Raw genomic sequence first — 23,967 nt, 5'->3', positions numbered from 1 at the left:
TTTTGCAACCTCTCAGGATACATAGATATTATTTTTTTGGGGCAATTTTATCAATTTTTGATCAGAAACTACACTTTTAGAAATCGTAACCAAAGCCAAGCTTTTTTGCTATTTTTAGAGAAAATCGATATTATTTCTTCATTTTTTCTTTTCAAAAAGTAGAATCATGATTTTGAAAAATTGAATTTTTGAAAAAAAACACACTAGTTGGTAACTAAAAGCTCCTTTCCATAACTTCAGTAACTTGGTTCCTTGAAAAGTAACCGAGTACAAGGCCTGAATTCAGAATTGACACTCATCAAAGAAATGGACGAAAAAAAAAAAAAAAAAAATTTAGAGCTTAGGTTGAAAAATGTTTTCAAATTCTCAAAATTGACTCTTATCACAAAATGAACAAATATGTAATGAAATAATAATTTAAAAAAAAAAAAAAAAAAAAAACGAATGGGAAAAATCCACGTTAAAACAACTGAAAATGTTCGATCACCGAACCGAACCCATTATTTTTTCAATATTGCAAGCTGACAAAATAAGGCGTGGTCAAGAAACTACAGAGAAAACCTGTCAAAAAACTTCAATCGATCGTAAATTAAAAACATTCGGTAGATTGAACTTGAAACAGATCCCAAAACATCTAAAATTCATACCAAAAAAAAAACATACAGGCATAATGGACTCGACACGATAAGACTATATTATTTTTAAAAAATGCAAGTACTAAAATAATAGGTAACTACTTTCACACTGTTACGCTTCTAAGTAGAAAAGATAATCATAAAAATAGTACTGAAAAGAACAAAAGTAAAAAAAAATCGACTGCAAAAAGGTACAGTTAATACGACTAGGTAGTCTCATGCGAAAATGGAAAATTGAATATCACAGTGTACATATGTCTAGGCATGGGAATAAGGACGATTCAAGAAACAGAACCATAATTTTAAAGTATAATACAATCATGTGATAGAAAACACCACACTTTAAAATCAAATTTCAAGGAACACATAATACTACTTGCTTTTGAGTAAATTTTCGATTTTTTTAGCAGCATAATCCAAACAAGACGAAAGACCTGGGCTACAACCGTTTTTCAAAATCGTCGAAAATCTATACGTACGGAAATTTTTCTCGGTGTCGATGTAGGTGACTGCCTCCATCAGAGGACACAAGATTATCTTGGTGTGATCGTTGAAGTTCATCTGAAAAGTGAAAGAAAATATTAAAACGGTGCAGAAGAGAGCTGTTACGAAGTTAAGATTTGATTTAGGGTTGGATTTTTTACTCACCTGTACCGTGCCATTGGTCAATTGCATAATCACAGTGGATGGGTATCTGTGCCACGTGTGCAAATAGGGTGGACGACTTAGAGAATCTGATTCCTGTGCTTGGACCGAGGCTCCGGCTTTCATCAAGGATTCCTTCATGTATCTTCGGAAATACGACAGTAATTTGACTTTTCTCTCCAACTCGGGCGGCGTGTTATCCATCGTGTAGTAATTCTCGGTTCCGTCTCTTTCGATGTAATGTACGTCCCTGTGGGAAATCTCGCGATTAGCGAAGGAATTCGTTGACATCGAGTAGGAAATTATTCGGGCTTACTTCTGATTAGCCAATAAGGCAATACGAGTTTTATCGTTGAACATGATGCCCTCTCCGTCATCGCATAATTGATACCCGAAACCGTACTTATCGGAATAATCGAGCCATTTACTGATCCAGACGAACGGTTGAACAGCAGGATCGGTTAATTCCTCTGTAATAAAAAAATTTTCAGTCGAGGTTGTTTCATTATGAAAGGGGGTCAAGTTAGATGACCAAATACTCACCAGCTTCACTTTGGCAATGCGACGGTTTGCATTCCAAAAGTATTTTTAATTGCGTGTGCAACATTCTGAGGTGATCTTCACATTCCCCGGTTGTAGCCATGATACCTGCGGCTTTGTTTTCAACGTCTCCGGTTCCTGCTTTAGCTTTCACCAAAGCTGGACTGTTTTCACCTCCTGAAAATCATGAAATGATTACGTTCGGTTAAAATGTTGGAGGGGGGGGGGGGGAGAAATCTCAAAATTTCAAGAAATCTAATGAGTCGATTAATATTTCTACCGAATATTTGAAAAAATAATCTCACCATTATTGACTTCAGCCACGGTTTAGAATCGAATCGAGGAGCAACAGTTAAGCACGAAACAGGCAGTTTGGAAGGTATATAATCTGCGAAGAAAAAAATGCGTCAGTTGAAAACACGTTCGAGCTGAGACAGAATCCTAGGTACGAGTTTCAAATACCGTTGAAAAAATCAGAGCTGATGATTTGCTCTGCTGTGGGTCTTTTCTTTGGATCTGGTAATAACATGGAGTAGATTAGATTGGCAGCAGGAGCTTTGATTTCAGTAGGAATTTTGTAATCGCAGCGTTTAATACGTTCGGAGGTTTCTCGTAAAGAATTCGTTTCGAAAGGAGGCTTGCCAACGAGTAACGTGTACCTTTACAAAAAAAAAAAAAACACACATTAAAACACAATTTCATCGAGATTATTCGACATACCTAATTATATTCTAGATGAAAAAAATACATCGCTCATAATGCAGTGAAGAAATCGCTTACATAATACAACCAAGAGACCAAACATCTATTTTCAAGCCAAATTCTTTCATATTCAGTTCTTCAGGAGCCACGTTACTAATGCTGAAATGAGAGAAAAAAATAACCGTTAAAAACCGTACACATAAAACCACCGAGTAATTTTTCGAGCTTACTTTTTTCGTTGGCCTTCGTATTCGATTTTCGTAGCGAATCCAAAATCGCCGATTTTCATCTCCATATCATCGTTTAAGAATAAGTTACTTAGTTTTAAATCTCTATGAATAATTCCATTATCGTGTAAATACAGCACACCGTCCAGTATCTGTTTCATATAGTATCTGGTTTCCGGTTCGGTTAAAGCGTTTCGGCGTCTAGAAAATGAAACGAAATAGTTACGAAATATTACACAAAGTGCTCATCTACGATTAGGTTACATAGAACAGTTCGAGTTAGTTTACTTGTGTAATTCTAAAAGAGATCTTTTCTGGCATAATTCCAATACGACGTAGACGAATTCACCGTCCTCAAAAGAAGCTTGGAAATCGACGATATGTTTGTGATTGAGGCTTCTGTGGATGTTTATTTCTTGGGTCAGTTTCACTTCTCGGTTACTCTTCGTTAGCAACTTTTTCGATACGATTTTTCCGGCGTACGTGTGACCGGTAGCCATATCTTTGATTTCGTAAAAGTTCGCGAAATCTCCCTAAACACAACATAAAGCATTTCGTTAATCACGAGTAGCCAAAATTAACATTATTGGTATGGTATCTAGAAGATATAGGTACGTAAAATAGTTTAATAAGCGAACAAAGGCTTACCTTGCCGTAGAACTTTCCTCGGGCATATCTGGTATTCGTACTTCTGTCTATTATCGTTTCAGAAATAACGACGTCGTCCGCTTTACTATGAGCCGTTCCTAATAATTAAAACTACACCCCACAATAAATATTAGACTAGATTATAAAACAAATCAATCAATATATGAGTTAAGCTGAAGCTGAAACTTGAAACGACACCGACAAATTGAAAATAAATGAAAAAGACGAAGACGAAAAAGTCAATTTTGTGATAAGAAAAGTCTGAAAACTGAAAAGTAAGCAAAGGCAACAAAACGCGCTAGCCAGTAGCCAATCACTGCGACGCGTTCCATAGTTCCTTCAACAGACTGTAGAGTGATTGATAATGATAACACTAACACATCATTCATAACACCTCTTCATTCATGATTCAAGAAAAATGTGCTTTCTCATTTCTGCATCCTCGTGTTTTAAATTTCACTTTCATCTTCATTTATTGAAGGTATAAATATTATTATTCATGTGTTTCGAATGAAGAATCGTCGATAAAAACAAATAAAACCGGAGTTTCCATTCTAAATCTACATACATTCGAAGTGAAATCATTCATTGCGGCGCAGTGGTTCTTCTGATTAGTTCTCTTTGCAAGGTAATGAAAGCATTGTATCAAATCGCGTCTTATTTACTTATCAGTTATCACTCACATAATTTATATAATGTTCCATTTTCATATGTCATCTGATAGGCGCTTCTTCATTTACGTACAGCGGTATATTGCAGCTTGTTAACAGAACTCGCACAACCGGTCACTTTGAATATGGATAGCAGTAAAGATACCTCTGACCAAGTCGCACCGAAACCAAGCTCTCAAGTTGATACCCCCAAAGAAGATAATACGATCAGCGACACTCTCAGTATGGGAAACATTAAAGACGATCCTGCCCAATCCACACCGAAACCCAGCTCTGAACCCGATCCGTATGAAGGTAAAATTACGATTATGTTTCGACGAGAGTACCTGAGCACCTAGATCTAAGAAGGGTAAAGATAGAGAAGTGATAGATATGTAGTTTGGTATGGGTACGAGAGATCCCGAAGTATGAAGAATTGAAGAGAAATCTATTCGAATAGATCTATCTCATTTAAACGTACGTTCAAAAGTGTCGTGTCTCAAAATGGCATCACTATACATGTACGTATAGTAAAGTAACTCGATTTCGGCGAAGCTTTTTCTAAATTCTCAAATGCCCACTGTATATTGCTCATGCCTGATCGAACCTGCAATATTCTCGAATCAATTCAACCAACGATTCCTTCACAAAATGTGTTTCAAATAACGTTCTGATTTATTCCTTTTGGTTCAGAATTGAGCTGCATTGAAAATCAAAGTCGAAGCTGGATACGATTGGTAGATATTCTACAGCATCATAATTTTTCAATTTTCTCGTTCGAGTTGCATGTTTTTTATTTTTGGAATTCGTCAATCGTCAACGTACAGGTATCTTGTAGATGGTATTGGCAGCGATTCTGACTAAGCGTATATTGAATCGATTATTCTGACTAATCATTGACATATTATATATTTCGTCCATTGTTTGAAATTTGTATCAGAATTTCTCTGTAGGTCGATTTTATGGATGAAGATTGCGAGAATCGATTGGCGATATTTATTATGTCGAATTATATTTCTGTAAGCTTCGTTATATTTTCTCTTCCTCCAGTACTTACTCGTTGTTTTCAGATGAAATTGATAACATCGATCGGGATTTCTATCGCAGCAATCTGTTTTTTTTTTTTTTTTCATTTGAACATGATAATATCGAGTAGTTGTCATAAAAATATGCACCTTTTTCTCGAGGTCTTCGTTTAAGCAGGGTGTCCATTTTCTGGAAAACCGGGTGAAGGGACGGAATCTCGCCCTCTTGAAAAAGCTATGAAAATATCTGAGAAATTCTAAATTTTCCCTCTGAAATCAGGAAATTTTTTATTTATTGGGTATAACTCCGTGTATGCAATTTCGGACTTTATTTTTTGTAAAAAAAAATCTTCTTTCCTTACGTAAGCAAAGTGGTATGTACATATCTAAAAAGGCCTTTTTTTTTTTTTTTTTTTTTTTTTGATAAAAATTGACTGAAAATTCTGAGATAGGTAGTTTCATTTTTTCCAAAATTAAAATTGTTCAAGAAGTTTTGATTTTTTAGCAAAAAATACTCGATTTTTCCCCTCAACTCCCTAAAGTATTGATTTTTACCTTAGCTGTCTACAAATTTACGGGTTTGACGAAAATGCAAAATAATCCTGTTCTTCGGCTTTAATCCAAAAAAAAAATCAATAAGTATTCTGCAAAAATTCTTCACAAACTTACGATTTTCGCCATTTCCAAAAAAAAGTATAGTATTGATTTTATTCTAAATTGCTAAAAAAAAAAAAGAATCATTTCGTATCAAAATTGTAAAAAAATTCCATTTTTAGCTAAAATTGTTCATGTTGTGCAAAAATTGTCAAAAAGTGCTGTATTCCATCTAAAATGCCGTATAACGTGCTGGTTTCTGTTTATCTCATAAACGGTCTTGTTTTTAGCCAAAATAGTCGCAAAATCATTATTTTTGCCAAAATTGTCACAGGGTATCTAACAGGTAGTGCATGTAATGAAAGTAGTGAAAAAGTAGTGATTTTTAAAATGGGTAGTGAATTTTGTTAAAAAGGTAGTGAAAAAATAAAAAAATTCAAATTCGTTCCTTTTTCTCGATCATTATTCCGTAGAAAAGAGCTCATTTATATCGACTTTTTTAGAGCTTGAATTACACATTTTTGAGAGCTTTTGCCCTCGCTTCGCTCGGGCTGTTCACTCTTTTTCCTCGTGAAAAGCTATTGTTCGAATTCAAGGAATGTTCAAAATTTGAATCAGAAAAATAAACTCCTCCCTGCATAAAGAAATTTTTTTCACTTCTCGAAACATGAATTTTTGAACGCTTCTGCCCTCGCTTCGCTCTGGCTCGTTTGCTTTTTTTCAGTTTTGAATTTTTTCAAAGAAAAAAATCATTTAAATTTCAAAATTTTGAAGCAAAGTAATGTACCTCCCTCTGGAAATTAAAAATTTGGTTTGTTAAAAAAAAGTTTTTTATTCGCCCAATTTCATTACATGAGCAAGAACCTTTAACGTGAAAAAAAAATCATAAATTGAAATGATAAGATTATATTTTCGACATCCGCTTGCTTGAAAAAAATCTTGAGATGTTGAAGACATTGGAAAACTAAAAGCGAAAAGTTCTAATGTAAAATTTTGCCTCCCCCTGGCTCCTTTTTTTAAATAAAATCTTAAGTGTTTAAAAAATGTCCTGCTGAAGTCTTGATTCTTTATTTTGAAATTTTGTTTGACACCTTGTCTTATAACGAATGTAATAAGCTCGTTAATTTGTATTGTTTTTTTTCAATAATTCTGATTAAAATTACAAATTTTCTTCCAGTTTTTGTTAATGTGTGTGTGTGTGGGGGGGGAGGGGGGGTCGAGTGGATGGCATTCTGAAAATTTGATTGGAAAAAGTAGTGATTTTTTCAAATAAAAATCCGTTAGATACCCTGTGTCAGAAAGTCTCATTTTTTGCAATAATTGTTAGAAAGTTCTAATTGATTCTAAAATTTTCATTTTCTTATCAAAATAGTCATAAGTTCCATTTTTTGTCAAAATTGCGTAAAAAATTTTAATTTTTGCCAAAATTGTCAAAAAGTTCCATTGTTTGCCAAAATTATCAAAAAATCCTCATTTTTCACCAAAATTGTTAGAAAGTCTCATTTTTTGCTAAATTTATTCAAAAGTAGATACTAATTTTTGCTAAAATTGTCAAGAAGTTTCATTTTTTTTGTCAAAAGTCAAAATGGTCAAAAGTCTCATTTTTGACCAAAATTATTATAATTTTTTGTCAAAATTGTCAAAAAGTTTTATTTTTTGTCAGATTAGTCAAAAGCTCTCTTTTTTGCTATTAAAATCTTTCTTTTTTCCAAAATTGCTTGATTCGAGTCTTGTTTTTTTTTTTTGTTAAAAGTGCCAAAAAGTTCCATTTTTTGTAACAGTTGTAAAAAAATCCTAATTTAGGCCAGAATTGTCCAACACGGATCTGTATTGTGCTAAAATTATGAAAAAGTGCTGTTTTTTCCCCGCCTAAACTATCATAGAAGATCTTGTTTTTTTGCCAAAATAGTTAGAAAATCCTAATTTCTCCAAAATTGTTGAAAAGTTTTCTTTTTTGTTAAAATAGTCAAAAGTTCTCCTTTTGTTAAAAAAATCGCCAAATGAATTCCTTTTTTGTCAAATTTGTCAAGGTTCTACATTTTATCAGCATCGTCAGGAAATTTTTTGGCAAAGTTATTGAAATGTCCTTATTTTTGCCAAAATTGTTAGCAAATCTCATTTTTAGTCAAAGTACTTCCACGTTAGTCGAAAAGTACCAGTTTTTGGTCTAATAAGTACTTTTCCTGAAATTATCAAAGAGTCTCACTTTCTGCAAAAATAGTGAAAAAATCCTAATTTTTGGTCCGAAATATCAAGAAGTCCTCATTTTTGGTCATAAAGGTCCTTTTTTCACAAAATTGCTTAAAGGGTCATGTTTTCACCAAAATGATCAGAAAGGTCCGTTTCTTATCGAAATTATAAAAAAGTTCTGTTTTTTTTTGAATAAACTGTCATAGTTAAAAGTTTTTTTTTGTTGCCAAAATTATCAGTTTGGTTTTTTTTTTATTTTCTCAACCCCGATGAACCTTTGTAATTATTCAGGAAAAATCGGTTTCTTAAAAGAGTAGACATTTGAAATCTTATGCACTCCATCGGCTGATTCAGTTCATTTTTTATCTAAAGGGTGCAGGGAGGGGGTTAAAATTAGTATTTCCTTCAATTTTGAACATTTTGCTACACCTTTGATTTTTTCAACTCCAGAATTCCCAAGATGAAATAAAGTTTTTCATGAGTTTTATGGTAAGTATTGCAGGCTGTTTTCAACTGATCCACTTGAAATTTTCAAAGTAAAAATACTTAATTATAGTTTCAATGACCTTGAATTTTTTTCAATTTTTTTCCATCCTCACCACGACCTTAAAATCCACTTTGATAAGTTCAAATCTCAATGTAGAGGGGGTCCCCCTCTGCTGCCAAATTAGGGAAACGAAGTAACAATCTATGAAAAAGGAGCCCAGTTGACAATGTTAGTAACGTTAGGTAGGTACTTGGCAAAACATGCCCAAATGGCCACGTGCGACCGTTAGGTATGTGTCCGACAATCAGTACGTAATACGTATTCGTGTACATAGTAGGTACATATTGGAATATGAAGATAAAGATGAAGAGAAATAGTAAAAACAGTAAATAAAAATGCAAATTCACTTACGAGTTCAGTCTTTCATTTCATTTACGCTGTGGATTTGTGTTTTTGTTCACTATTTCTCTCTTTGTTCTTCTTCATATAATGAAGTGATAAAATACTCATTTTTTCCCAAAATAAAAGAAAATTCTATGCTATATCTCGTGAATTGAGGCGAAAATGTTTTTATAATTAGTTAATAGTTACCCCCTACCAGAAAGCTCGCAATTTCGCTAAATTTTGTGCCATATTTCGGCTGGATTTCCGAAAAGATTTTATGACTTGATAAAAAATCCTCTCTTAGCGGTATAGATTTTTCTTTTCTTCATTCTTTATAAACAAAGGCATTTTTGTCAACAAGATTTGATTCTCGCTGAATTTGTGAACTGCCAGATGACTTTTTTTCAATCTTGTTTTTTTATTTTTTTCTAATTCATGTTTTATTTTATTTTTTGAAAGAGTGCTTTTGTTCAATGTTTTTGACACACATTTTTGGTCAATTTTTTTAAAAAAAATTCTGCATGTAAGTATTCAATTTTTTTTTTTTTTGGAAACGTCACATTTGTGTTTCTTGGAAATTTTCATTTTCCAATAAAACTTTTTACCAAAAGCTCGACTTTTTTGCGATTTGGCCAATTGGGCAAGGTGCCCTATCACACTCATCAAAGCAATTCAATTTTCTAACCCGAAAACCTACAGGAGGAGGGGGTTGGGTTGGGAGCGGAAATTCCGCTCGAAATTTTTTTATAACGGCATCTTTTGTGTTTGGAATCGAGCACTCTTGTGTAGAATCTTACAATGTTGGCTGCATTTGAAAATCCCCCCCCCCCCTCCTGCCTCCTTTTTTGGGTTGAGATGCTACATTTTTATTCAAGGTGTATCATTCACTGAATTGTGTCTCATTTACCCTCCCTTCTGAGCTATTTTAATGATGTAGATCGTAATCAATTGTATTGGTTTAATTCTTTTCTAACTAATGTTGATGTTTTGTTTTTGTTTCAGTGATATTCAAAAATTGTTTAAATCAAATGAAATTTGCCTTCGATGAGTACAACGATCCGATAGATATTTTGGCTCAGAACGCTTGCACACGAAGCGAACCGTTAAAAGAACGCATATCGAATAGCAGAGTTCAAGACCCGATTCCTCAGGTTTCTTTTAAAGTACGTATCGATGAGTAGTGTGACATGATACCCAATTAATGTCATATGTATTTTAACACACGTCAATTTTCAAAATTCCAAAAAAATTAGGTTTACCTACTCGAAATTTTATTTTTTTTCAATTTTCCGAAGAGTTAATCTGGATACCTAATACCAACGTAGATATCAGAATTTTTTTACAGTGTCTATACCCACCTAATAAGTAAGAAACCCGCAATCAGTTTGGTCCCAGCCCCCCCCCCCCTCCAGGTGGTGTGTGTGGGAGGGCTTCAATTATTTTCACATTGTCTCGAGGTACCTACTCAATGGAATTTTTTATCACTTTTCTGTAGTTTATAACAATTTTCAAAACTTCAGTCGATGAAAATTTTTGGTCACTTTTGAAAAGTTTTTGGACTCTTGAGAGTTTTTGGTCAATTTTCCTGAGCTTGTATTTTTTTTTTTTTTTTTTGAATCCTCAAGTTAGGTACATTTGGTAGTTCCTGGTTACTTTTGACAAACTGAGACTTTTTTTTGGAATTTTTGGTTTATTATTTTTTTTTTAGTTTTTATCGTTATCAATTTTTTTTGCAAATTTTGGCGATTTTTGTATTTTTTTTCTGTTTTTTAACCTTATTATTTTCTAACCCTCGTTTCGTGTTTGTTTTTTTGCACCGACAGATCGAAGCGGAAACAAAACCGGGAACCAGTCAGAAATCTACTGGAAGATGTTGGATATTCGATGGATTAAATGTGATTCGAAAACCGTTCAACAAGAAATACGAATTGGAAGATTTCAAGTTCAGTCAGCCATTTATTTCTTTCTGGGATAAGGTATGTTGAAAAAACCGGCAACGAATTTGGTGAAGATTTTTCAACGGATGTGTATTTTATGATATTCATTTGAATTTTACGAATTTATGTTCGCAGATGGAACGTAGTTATTTTTTTTTTAAGCTGGTTGTCCACACCGCCCGAAAAAACGAACCTGTCGATGGCAGATTGGAGTCGTATTTGCGTTCTGTAAGATATCGGTGATATTTTTTCACGTTATTTATTTGGTGTACAATTGTGTATATTTACATTCGATGGGATTCTAAAAAAAAAAACATGGATAATGATGTGAAGTTTTGATCAAAATTTGAGGGGGGGGGGTGGAATTTTTGAACGCTCAAGTTTTGGTTATTTTTGTGAGATTGGTCACTTCTGGAATTCTTACGACTCTTGAGAGTTTTCGTCGCATTTGAACCCTTAGCCTAGGTTTTGGTGTTTTTGAAAATTTTGGTAATTTTTTAGGATTTCTGTTGAATTTTTGATTTTTTTTTTTTTCATTTTTCAGTATTTTTATTCCCTTGAACGTTTTGCTTGCCAATTTTTTGGTCACCTTATGAGCTTTCTAGTCACTTCAGAAGATCGTTCCATTTCCCATTTCGGGATTTCTGGTCATTTTGAAATTTTTGTTTTGAATTCTGAAGAAATCTTACCAACTTTTTGGAGGCTTGGTCTTCTGTAGAATTTTTGATCATTATTCTACAGTTTTTAGCAATTTTTTGAAACACACGGGTCGTTGAAAATTTCTGGTCACCTTTAAACGTTTTTGGACTCTTGATATTCTTTTACATTTCTGGTCATTTTTTCAGCGTTTTTGATCGTTTTTTAAATTTTTTTTTTGAATTTTAGCCCAAAATGCAGGCTAATGAGATTTTTAGTCACTTTTGGTAGCTCGATAAATTTTGGAATTTTTGGTCAATTTTTGTGAATTTTTTGTGACTTAAAAATGTCTGCTCATTTTTTGTTTTTTTTTTTGTGATTTTCTGGAGGATTGTTTTTTTTTTAAAACTTTTGTCGTCACTTCGTGTTGTTGTTTTTTTTTTTGCAAATCTTGGGTCATTTATTAATATGTATTTTTGGTCATTTTTTGAAGTTGTTATCCATTTTTTTTTTTAGTATTTTTGGATTCCCTTTTGGATTTGTTTTCAGGGTTTTTATGACTTTTTGAAACTTTTAATCACTTTTTATATTTTTGTAAGACTTCTGAAACGTCGGTTATTATTCATGTTTTGGAATTTTTTAGTCAAACTTTTGGCCACTTTTCAAGTTTCTGGTCTCAATTGATAATTTTTGAATCCTGAGGATTTTTATAATTTTTTTTAGGAAATTTTAGTTACTTTTCATTTTATTAATGTCTTTTGAGACTTCGATTATTGTTCAAGATTCTGGGTCATTTCTTGAAGTTTTTGGTCTCTTGAAGCTTAATTATTTGTTAGGACTTCTGATCACGAATTCTTATGACTTTTTGGACGCCTGGTCTTTATTGAAGCGTTTTCTCATTTTTTAAAAATATTTTGTGGTTACTTCTGAGACTTTGATAAGATTTTGAACTGTTTAGGAGGTCAATCTTTTTTCAGAATGTTTGGTCATTTTTTAGAGCTTTTGTTGACCTGAGAATTCGCGGTAATTTTTGAACTTTTTGAAAGTCTTGTTCTTTTTTGGAATTTTTAGCCACTTTTTTGATTTTTTTTTCACTCAGAGTTTTTGTGACGGTTTGAAGGCGTTGTCTTGTTTGAAACTGTCGATCACTTTCTTTCTGTTTTTTTGGTGATTTCTGAGAGTTTTGCTATTTTCCATGATTTCTAGTTGCTTTTTGAAAAATTGTTGACAATTTTTTTTTTCAATTTTGGAATTCTGAGGATGTTTCATCCTTTTTTCTTTAGAATAAGTATGTATTTTGTCATTTTTAATGTTTTTGGTGACTTTTTGGAATTTTCAAGTATTTTTTCATAGTTTTTGGATTTTGAACTTCTGAGAGTGCTCAATTTTTATCTAGAACTTTTTGTAGTTTTTGAATTTACGGTCACCTTTTCCATTTTTTTTTTGATCTTACGACGAGTTTTCGTGACCTTGTGGTGGTCTGGTCTTTTTTTAAAACTTTTAGTCACCTTTCTATATTTTGCGATTCTAATTACTTCTGAAAATGTAGATCAATTTTTGCACTCTTGAGGAAATTCCTTCCATGCTTTTTCAAAACTTTTGGTCACCTTTTTTTTGAAATCTTTTTCAACTTGAAGCTTCGGTAATTTTTTTTTTAATATTTTCGGTTACTTTTCAGAATGTGAATTATTTTTTATAATTTTTGACTCTTGAAAGTTCTGGTTATTTTTAAGGAGTTCAGTTTTAGAACTGTTGGATTTTTGGTCACTTCTGAGAGAAATTTTAATAATTTCATCTGAAATCTAATTTTTTTAATACAATGTGAAATTCTGAAAATCTAAAGTAATTTCAGGATACTGGTCGATTATGGCTGTACGAAGGTTTTCAAAATTCGCTATTAATAAATCACACATTTTTCTCGTTACAGACTCCGATAAAGGAGGGCGAACAATGGAACGTCCTTTTAAATTTAATCACTAGATACGGGTTGATGCCGGAGGAAAATTTCCCCACATCAGACGATCCGGTACACAGCGATGAACTCAATTCGAGGCTAACGATAAAAGTAACGCCAAATTCCTCACCTCACGCATCATATGGCATCAAAAAAAGAAAAATAATCTTAACTTTTTCAAAATATCTGTACGATTTTTTTTTCATAGGTTTGCGAATTCGCCAATTTTTTACGTACAATGGTCAAAGACGGAAAGAGCGACGCCGACTTGGAGCGTGCAATCGACGGCAAGATGTTTAACATATTCGGAACAATAGCCATTTGGATGGGCGGTATTCCTGATTTGATATTTACATGGAAATATTTGGATAAATTTAAACAGTACCAATCGAAAGGACCAATAACACCTTTAGATTTTTACAAAAAATATGTTGAACCTGTTTTCAACGTCGATGATCAAGTAAGTTCTCTGAGAAAAAGAGTACATTCGAGTTTTCGCTATGATATAAACCTTTTTTTTTTGTATGCTCTCTTTTTCAGAGGATTTGTTTAGAAACTGAATACTGTCTGGGAAACGTAGTCGAACCGGTCCAATCCTTAGCAAAACTTTGCGACGAGTCGTTAAAAATAAAAGAGCCATGTACTCAACTCGTGGAATATGTCGAAGAATGTCATGATTTGATACTAGAAGACGAAGAGCGTGAAAAGGAAGGAGTAGCTAGAAAAGAGGATTGTTATTTTCGAAACAATCAACCCCTGGAATATGAGAATGATTACGATTATTTAATATTCGAAGACGAAAAGAGTGAAAAGGAAGAGCTAGCTAGAAGAAGAGAATTAGGTGCGGAGCAATTCATGAAGAGACTCGCGCTAGAGTATGCGGAGATGATGGCGAGTGGAGGAAGTACTGAAGAGTTTCTGAAAAAAGCAGGTATTCGCTAGGTTAGATGAATGATGACTTTCGCATTAAGTAAGATATATTTTGTATGTTGTTTCAATGCATGGCTTTGTTAATTTGATCGAATATTTATATTTATATTTTTAAGTGCGTTGTAAATTATTTCTTTTGAAGAATTTATGTTCGTTCAGCGAAGATGGCTGTGTTAGTTTATGGAAACCTTAAAATAATCAAATATTTCTATTCATATATGCCAAGTCTGTTGTATATTATTTCTTCTAAAAAATTACACTGAACTGTTTATAATTTGTACGTACTGTTTTCTTATAATTTTTTGATTCACGTGTCAGATAACATTGATGAGAAATTCCTGCGGACCCCTTAAATAACATGATCAATTTTTTCTTGAAATAAAACTTGAAGGTGATTTCAGACCACATCGATTGAGTAATCATGCCTGATACTTCGTTTAATTGTTAATTCTTCAACGCTTTGAAAGTGTTGAGTTGGTTGAGCACCAGCTCATTAAAATTGGGCATTTGCGTTTGTGCGGATTGCATTACATGTCCTCCGGGTTGGTGTTTTGTTATCGATATTTTATCGTTTTTTAAAAATGAATTGAAAATTAAGCAATTTTGGAAGTTATTTATAAAGACTTGGTTGGATGAAATGTCATTCGAGTTTCATCGAAAAAAATTGTGCCAATTGAATGCTTACTTCATCCTTTTTCAATCAAGTTATCTGTTATTATGAGAAACTTCCAAAATTGCTTCTATCTCAAGTTATTTTGAAAAAAAATGAAAAATAGTAATAACAGGACATAGGACACAGAGTAAGTATGCAATCCTCATAACCGCAAATGCCCCAATATAGAGCCAGAGGTGTAGTGATTTTTGGGTTTACACGTTTCTCGTTTCACTCCTTCAAGTACATATTTAATATGTGACATATCGGAATTCGGACTCGTAAGTGGGGAATGTGTTGCCTATGCAATATTCTAATTTTGGTAATGATGATGCCTAAAATATTAATTGCATAAGTAGGATACGTATTACGTATATGTACAGGTCAAAGTACAGGGTGGACAGATATATCGTGAACCCCAGAGAAAGTTTTTCATTAAAAATATAGGTTGGCAACGTGAAATAGATGTATATGGTTGGTGGAGAGTTATCATCTCAGTCCAACAACCAATCATATGCTATCATTATTATCATTCACTGTAACCAACCGAAATATTTAGCAGACAGCTTTTTTAGTTTTTCAGGGGTTCACGATCGATATTTCTGTCCACCCTGCACATAGATGTACCACCTATGTATCATTTGTATCAATGCATCAAAATAGGTACATTTTTTTCTTCAATTTTCAGCCATTTTCACTCCAATTTAATAGATTTTTTTTGATAATTTCAAGCTATTCCGTTCATATTTTGTGCAACATTTGCAATATTTCACGAATGTTTCATGTTACTCTTGTGGAAAATTATTAGATCTGCTAATCACGCTTGAGTAGATCTGATCAGTTCCGGATATTCCCAGGATGTACTTAATTATAGATCTGATCAGATCAAATCATTATTCATTATCCACCGGATGTGCTAATTCATCTTCAGTTTTAGAACATTTTGTTGAATTTTTTCATTTTTATCATCTTCGCAATATTAGGTAGGTAAGGTAAGTAATAAAATAAAATAACCTCGTATTAGTTCATGATTACAAGTGAATTCAGCCATGTAAAAATAAAAAAAATAGTTACGCAATTTTCACTTTTTTCGTATTTTGAAAAATTTTTGAAATGTACTTTGTTTTTTTCATTTTTGTAAATTTTGAGAGTTTCTTATAAATATTGAAACATTATTTCACACTTTTTTGATGATATTCATCAATTTTTCAAACATTTTCTAATTAATTTTCTTCATTTTAAGCAACTTTAATCTTTTAATGTTGTGACATAATTTGCAAAATTTTATAATTTTTTGCGTCTTTTTTTTTTTTAATGATTTTTGAGCAAGTTCATGAGATTTAAAAAAAAAATTAGATGAGAATATTTCTGTAGGTATTGTTTTGCATAATTTTGACAATATTTTAGCAACTTTCGCTTGCTTTTCACATAACTAAACCTATGTACCTACTTTTATTGTGATTTAAGTGAATTTATAAGTAATTATGACGGAAAACAATTTTTTCATGTTTTTTGTAATTTACTTCACTTTAGATCAATTTAACGCAAAATCCGCTAATTTACCATGAATGTTAAAAAAAATTTCGTCATTTTCATCTACTTTAATGATATCTATGTATCAACCACTGTCATGATTTTCGTGGTATAATTTAGCTGAATACTTTTCTTTTTTTGCTCAATTTAGACAGTTTCTGCAAATATAGGTAAACTGTTAATGTTCGTAATAACTCACAAATAAAATAACATTTGCGTTGGCTTTACTTCGAGTACCCATAACTTGGATTCCTCAATTTTTTACAGACCAACTTACAAGTAGATTTTCAATCAATTACTTGATTCTTAATTCGCTGTTCATTAAAATAGCTACAATAGTAATAACGGTGCCTAAGTAGTAGTAGATATAAATTAAATTAGTTGCATACGCAGGAATTCCTACATGCGGGAAAATTAATCGAATCGATCATTTATAAGAGATGATAATCTGAACGAAAAAGGCGTAGATAATGGTAACGTTCGATTTTCGATTCGCACATTTTGGCAGTTTGAAAACTTTTACACAAGATTCTGCAAGTTTAAAATTGAAGTCGTTGCGTAGGAATGTAAACCTATACACTCCTACAAATTGAACCGGTGCTATTTCGTACGCGTAGTCGTAAATCTAACGTAAACTCTGTCGTAACTGGTGCAATTAGTCGACGTTTTATGTATGAAAATCGTGCATTCGTTAAAATACTCATTGAATAATTCGTATTCGTGTTCGTTTTTGTAGTAAATATCGCTTCATTGATTTTGAAACCGTACCCTGAATCGAGGAAAACTATACCGGTGATCGTAGATAAACAGACGCATTCGATCGATAACCTCATCGAAAAATAGAGCTAGAGGTATGAACTCAATTTATAAAAATTAATCGCATGATCAAAATGATCAGTTTTCTTCGTTGACATTTCACAACGTTGATACTTGAATTTCTATTCTATAGGGAGAAAGATTAGTACGCCAATATACTAGAATTGGTGATAGGATAAATTACAGGCTGTATTCTCAACAGGCCATATTGAACACGAAATTTTTCGTCGGCGTATTTTTGGCAGCCATAATATTGATGGTGATTGCTTCATGGGCTTTGAATTCGTGCCCGAAAGGATTAACCGAAGATGAGTTAGATCCTGCAAATACTAACAGGTTCGGTATCTAGGTACTTTTTGTTTACGATGAGTCGATGATTATTCGAAATGTAAGCTATATCCGGATGTTATTTTTCAATTGTACAGAATTTCCGGCGTTCGAGCGATGGAATACCTCAAAGAACTGGATGAAATCGGTCCCAAACCGATCGGTAGCTACGAAAACGAAGTCTTGACCGTTGATTATTTGCTTTGCCAGATCGAACGTATCAAGAAACGTGAGCCTCCTTCGTGGAATGGAATAGACCTAGATATACAAGTAGTCAGCGGTAATTTTAGCGAAGTCGATCCTCGAGGCAGAGCTTTCCGAAAGCAAATAGTGTATGGAAATTTGCAAAACATCGTCGTCAAATTGTACTCGAAATTCAACGCGACCGAAAGTGTTCTAGTGAATTGTCATTTCGACTCGAGTTTCGCCAGTCCAGGTCAGTAAATTATCCAGCGTTACTTACTCGAATTTGCATGTTACCCACGTTCTTCTTCGTCGTATACCTACGATGAATTTGCATAATATAACGAACGATACCGTTACGGTGAACAAAAAAAAATGTCCTATAGAATAGTGATTTCCTTATAGTATAAAGTGTTAATTTTATTTTTAGGTACGAGCGACGGCGGTTCAAACTGCGCTGTCATGCTGGAAGTTCTGCTTGTAATGTCGATTGTAGATCATCCGATCAGAAGAAACGTCATATTTTTATTCAACGGTGCCAAAGTGGATGGGATTTCGGTAAAGTGTCTTTTCTCTATAAACATCTTGATAGATGGTATCGTGTTTTAGCATCAAAATTGGTCATTTTTGTCGTTTCAGGGGTCGCATGGATTTATCACTAAACATAAATGGATCAATGAGATCGTATGTTTTATTAATTTGGACGCTTTTGGAGCTGGCGGACGTCAAACGCTCTTTCAAACTGGCCCTAATGCTTACGTTTTACCAAAGGTAATTAATTCTTTATCGTACACCTGCGTAAAATAAGATAGATAGAAATACGTTCGTCCTTATAATCTCGACGTGAAATTACCTACATGAAATGAAGATGAGTACAATGAACTCGTAGGTGAAAAACACACCTAGCCAGTGAAGGTGTTTGAATTTAAAATAGGTCTACGTAGGGATAATTGATGTGGTGTAGAACAATCCAGGATATTTATTTTTCAACGTATTATCCACCGATAACTTGGGTTGGGTTGTGTTGTGTTTTTATAAATAGATGAATGAAAACGTCTTTCGATCGAGTTGAAATAAAATACATTTTCATTCAATTCAACCCTTCAAAGAATTCAAAGGTGTTGAAAAAATATCGAATGAAATTTCGTATTGGAGTAATTTGATCCTTGCACACCTTCACTATATCATCTATGCTGCTTTTATACAAGGTGTCCCATATTGAAATCGTCGTGACAAATGCAGATAGTATTTATGATGTTTTGTAATTTTGTAATCAACATTTCTCATATAACATTTTAGAATGGTAAAAGTAATTTATATGTATTTGGAATTGGGATAGAAGATATGACAAAACTGGGCATTTGTGATTAATTTTACTTCATTTTCTTATTGTGGATCTTATTACCTATTCTTATTGAGTTCTGCACGTTGGTTTTTTTTCAATATTCATACTATCGATATTATCAAATTGATTTAATTTTCCTCTCCTCCCCTTTCTTGTATTTTCTTATGGGAGATTATTCTCCCAATGGTGAGACTATTGCAATGAAACCGAAAAATAGGTAGGTAGGTAATCAAGTATTTCCACTGAGAAAAAACTTTCCGATATTAAAAGTTGATTTCAAAACGAAAATGAGTCACGCTGAAGGGGTAAAACTCTATAGATGATATTTCAGAATGATATTTTAACCCTACGAGGTCTTTTTTTTTCATTCGATGAATATTTTTTTCCAATTGAAAAAAATTAAAAAACACTTTGAAAATCGAAAAATCAACGATCGATTTTTGGTCGAAAATTTTCAAAAACGAAGCTTTCTACGTAGAAATAAAGTCATTGATTATCTACAATTAGGTATAATGTTTCTCTGCATTTTTTTCGTAATATTTTTGTTGTTTTTTTTCAAAAATTTGATTTTTTCTAGGAAAACATTTTTAATCAAACTTTTTTTGACAAATGATCAACTTGGAATGGACTTTTAATTTTTTGCTTCGAACTTTTTTCAAAAAAACTAATCAAACTCGACAAGTATCTAGAAGAAGTATCGCATTCCACAATTTTGTTTCTCTTCAATTCCTCTTTTTTTCCGAAATTAAATTTTTCAAGATAGAAAAATCATTTAACCTATTCGAATTTTTTTCACCAAGCTTATAGTGTTCTGCTTTGAATATTGCATTTTCTTTTCAAATTTGAACATTAAACATTTATTTTTGAAAAAATAATCAATGAGTATAAGGGTTTGAAATAATATTACGTTTGGCTTTCTAGTCTTCTTGTGCCTTGAACAATAATTAGGTACAAAAAAATGAATTTAAAAAAAACTGATGATGATGAATTTACAAAATTGTGCCTTCTTTTATATTCTGTTGAAATATAGAAATAGTTCCCATTTTTTCCAGGATATATTTGAAAAAAACTTAATTAATTAATTTGAACCAAAGGAAAGTCAATAAAAATGATAGCGTAGAATTCGATAAAATTAAAATATTTCAATATTTTTTGGAATAGCTACCAAAAAACAATTTGAATTTGAGCATTTTTTTTCATCTTTCGTCTTTTGATTTTATTCAAAATATTTTACGAAATACAATTTTTCGATAATCAATATGAACAATGTTTTGCCATTTCTTTGCATCCAGTGCCTAAAATTGTATCAGGAGTCCCTCCCCCATCCAAAATTGGAAAATTTGTTTAAAAATTACACGTTTTTGATGAACAATTTTGAGTAAAAGACGAAGATTCTCGATTTCTGCGTCAGAATTCTTCTTGATAACCCTCTTTTCAAGAAAAAAAAATATAAAATTGAAAAAAAATCACGTCTGGTTTCTCAAGTAATGTTGATTCCCCTCCACCCCCCACCTCCCTCCGTCTGAAAATAACCATGGAACTGGTCAAAAAATCAAACAAACGAGTTGACATAAGATGAGAACATGAAATAGGTAAAAAAAAATGTAAAATGGAAGACATTTTTCAAAAATTAAGAAGCACCAATTTTTATTTTATTTTGAAGTAACTACTGTGTATTATTTTTAAAACAAAAATTTTGAAAAAAATGAAACTCCATCCTCAAATTGAGTTTTTTTTTTTTTTTTTGAAAAATTATGAAATCCATCGATGTATTGAATGGGCATGTTTTTGATTCCTAATGGCAAACTCGATAACTCGAATAATTATGGTTTTATTTTTTCGATTTCAATTTCACTCTTTTCACGTCATCATCAGTGCCTCTTTTATTGAAAGATCAAATCCATGAACGACAAACATCAAGGTGACTCGGAAAATAAAGAAATGTTGCAGGATTCTGACCAAATCCAGGAGAGACCTTCATTGTGAGCTACAAATCATTCAGAATAAATCTTATCGCCGGAGGTAGTCCTGGAGGGGAGATATGGGTTCTCAAAGAGGGGGCATTTTCGGGGGAAAAGGTGGTTTTTTCTCTTCAGCCCCAACCAATCCTGTGGGTTCCAATGAGCACTTGAAAATTTGAAAATCTCTTATTTTTAGGTAAAGTATTTTAAAAATGTTTCTTCTCAAATATTTCGCATTAATCATGCCAGAGCATCGGAGCATCGAAAGTCATGGTTTTTGAATTTTGGAAAATACTTTGGAACGTAGCGGTGCCAATTTTTCGGTCATTACATATTTCTAATTTCAAAAAAAAAAAAAAACGAAAAAAATTAGCAAGTTTTTGGCTATTTTTTTCAAATTGGCAATATGACCAGAAAATTGGCACCACTGTGCTCCAAAAAATGTTTCCAGTTTCAGAAAAAAATTGGCCTTGGATTCTGAAGGCAAATCGAAAATGGTCCGAGTGGAAGTAGAATCTCTAATGTACGATATCTTTTGAAATTGTGTCATTTTTCCCAAAACAGTTTATGTGAAAGTTGATTGAGCGAAAAAATAAATTTTTAAAAAAATCTCCTTGTTTTGAGGACCCAAATCTCTCCCTCCAGGAGCACTTCAAGTGCCCAAATTTTTTCTGGCTAATTTTCAACTCAGAAACCAAAACGAAAGTCATCAATCATCACTGAATTCAGGTACCTATAAATCGAAATTTTGAGACATTTTTTCCACGATCCTCCCTCCTTGCCCTCGTCCTCTATAAGAATTTCCAACAAGATCTTTCCTGTCTCCCAAAACTTCCAAAATTACGAACTGAAGGTCGAAAGTCGAGTCATCTGTTAGGTATTTTTTTTGACAATAATTCAAAATTGAGGTTTTGTTCCTGATGGAACTCAGTGCTGACATCCTATCATAAAAAAATACATGACAGGAGTATCGCACCATGTGTATGCTACAAAGATTGAGATTACTGTTGCAAATATTGTAAATGGTTTAATATTGCCTGTCCTTATCAAACCATAAGAATAGATTGTTTATTGACGTCATTTTGCAAGTTGACGATGAATATGGTAGATATGTGATTTTTCTAACTACATTAAAACACGTTCCGCAGATATACAGCAAATCAGCGATGTTTCCTGATGGTAAAGTACTCAGCGAAGAATTCATCCTAAGCGGATTATTACCATCCGATACAGATTCCAAGATTTTTCGCGATTACGGACAGCTTAAAGGTAAAATACCTACAACTCAATAGTTATTACCTATCAATTTGAAAACGCAATAATTTAATTTAGTAGATATTCTGTATCATACTTGATAGTTGACAATTGACATTGTAGTTACGCGGTATTATTTTGATCATAGGATTGGATTTAGTTCATTTCGCCAACGGTTATGTTTATCAAACGAGCAGTGATAATATTTCGATGATTACCGCCAACGTCCTCCAGTTAGCCGGTGATAATTTACTACACATTGTGAAGGCGCTGGTCGACTATAATTTCCTCAAGGAAGAGCTCCAAAGTAACGACGAGCAAGCTGTGTATTTCGATATATTTGGAATATTTATCGTATGTTATCCGTCCATCGTCGGTTTCCTGATCCACCCGGTGGTTGTAATATCGGCGTACTCGGCCATGTCAATACGGTTTCAAGTTTTTGAAGGTAAGCGAATAGGCGAGTCGCTCTGATTCGCCGATCTCAATTTATTCTCATTTATTCCAGTACGAACATCGAGACTCGCACTTTGTCAGCGTAATTATACGTCCTATTTTATTGCTGTCGGTCTTAAAACCGAACAGAGCTGCTACAATAGCTGCTTTCTTTTCGCATACTCGGAGTTACTCGGAGTATGCGAAAAGAAAACAGCTAATATGGACACATACTGAACCGATTTGCTCTCTTGTTATGTCCAAACATCGATAAAATGTAAATAAACATGTATTTACTGGTATGTTCGCGTGTGAGTAGTCAGTCAACGACCCAATCGTGTAAGATGATGAAATAGGTAGTAGGTGCTAGGTGACATAAAGCGAATTTTTCAACATTCGCGTGTGAACGTGGACGAGAAAAGTTGAAATTGAAGGTTGTAAAAGAGAAAGCAAGTGGATTGCTGGATTTGTTCAAGGGCGTCGTGACTGCCGTCCAGCCAGGGATGGGGAGAATGAAATATGAATTTATGTGCCCTATCGTTATGATATTGTTGTCCAGCAACTATAGTGAAAATGATGGCGAACTTTCATTAGTGTTTCTTTATTGCCAGTTGAGTTGGTTGAAAAAGTTGTAGGAAAATTTACTACACGTAATTCGAAGTCTGAACACATCAATACCTATACCTACGAGTATTTTTATAATGGCAACACGTGTGTTTGATCCCTCGAGTATTTTCTCAGTTCTTGTGTGGTTAAGACATTTAATTACAATGAAAATATTTTCGAATAATTAATAGGGTCAAAAACCTTCACTGACAAGAATCCTGCAGCCAGCTCTGGAAGATGGATTATAAGAGAAATTAACAAGACATAGCTTATCTGTACCTACAGATAGGTGTACGGTTTTTGAAGAGTGAGAATAGTTATCATGACAGTCGTTAGATTCCCCCCCCCCCAAATTGACCTTTGGTACCTATCCAATGTTCCTATACCATAACTACATCCAAATTATTTGAACCGAATATTACTATCTATTTTTACTTATTTGGAGGCTCCAGCGCGATTTTCAATATTTCTGGAATGTATTTTTGCTGCTTCCGAAAGAGTCTATATTCCGAAAATTTTAATGAATCATGTGAGGTGAAAAATCAAAATTATTCTTCAATGTTCCCATTTCATATATTTTTTTTTATTTTGTTGTTTTACTTGTTTTCAATGTGAGAAGTTGGCTGAGTAAGGCTGGCAATATGAACCTTCCAAAGACTAAAATGACCAAA

General features: G+C 33.1%; 3 protein-coding genes and 1 pseudogene across 3 annotated transcripts in view; 2 read left to right on the top strand and 2 right to left on the bottom strand.

Annotated features, from left to right (window-relative positions):
- Positions 1-668: 668 nt before the first annotated feature.
- The window catches only part of LOC135845254 (serine/threonine-protein kinase polo-like), a 149,719-nt pseudogene continuing 126,420 nt past the window's right edge, over positions 669-23,967 (bottom strand).
- LOC135845257 (serine/threonine-protein kinase PLK1-like) lies at positions 1,837-3,646 on the bottom strand. Its single transcript, XM_065363723.1, has 7 exons — positions 3,398-3,646; positions 3,038-3,282; positions 2,753-2,950; positions 2,601-2,681; positions 2,283-2,479; positions 2,126-2,208; positions 1,837-1,997 (listed from the first exon to the last, which is right to left on the bottom strand). Exons 2-7 carry the CDS (start codon positions 3,247-3,249, stop codon positions 1,971-1,973), a joined length of 798 nt encoding a protein of 265 aa, XP_065219795.1. The 5' UTR covers positions 3,250-3,282; positions 3,398-3,646; the 3' UTR covers positions 1,837-1,970.
- On the top strand, positions 3,821-14,464 carry LOC135845256 (bleomycin hydrolase-like). The gene is made up of 8 exons (XM_065363722.1): positions 3,821-4,025; positions 4,122-4,362; positions 9,730-9,890; positions 10,551-10,703; positions 10,800-10,892; positions 13,228-13,365; positions 13,463-13,714; positions 13,795-14,464. Exons 2-8 carry the CDS (start codon positions 4,194-4,196, stop codon positions 14,194-14,196), a joined length of 1,368 nt encoding a protein of 455 aa, XP_065219794.1. The 5' UTR covers positions 3,821-4,025; positions 4,122-4,193; the 3' UTR covers positions 14,197-14,464.
- The window catches only part of LOC135843019 (uncharacterized), a 29,765-nt gene continuing 22,823 nt past the window's right edge, over positions 17,026-23,967 (top strand). Inside the window, exons 1-7 of the mRNA XM_065360741.1 lie at positions 17,026-17,220; positions 17,319-17,521; positions 17,611-17,948; positions 18,126-18,253; positions 18,335-18,466; positions 22,150-22,270; positions 22,404-22,703. Coding sequence (XP_065216813.1) covers positions 17,442-17,521; positions 17,611-17,948; positions 18,126-18,253; positions 18,335-18,466; positions 22,150-22,270; positions 22,404-22,703 — 1,099 coding nt within the window. The 5' untranslated portion in view covers positions 17,026-17,220; positions 17,319-17,441. The remainder of the gene's footprint in view (positions 17,221-17,318; positions 17,522-17,610; positions 17,949-18,125; positions 18,254-18,334; positions 18,467-22,149; positions 22,271-22,403; positions 22,704-23,967) is intronic.

The sequence above is a fragment of the Planococcus citri genome, chromosome 4, assembly GCF_950023065.1.
Source record: "Planococcus citri chromosome 4, ihPlaCitr1.1, whole genome shotgun sequence".
NCBI lineage: Eukaryota > Metazoa > Arthropoda > Insecta > Hemiptera > Pseudococcidae > Planococcus > Planococcus citri.
The sequence above is the reverse complement of the archived record's forward strand: the minus strand, read 5'-3'. Positions and strand labels throughout refer to the sequence as shown.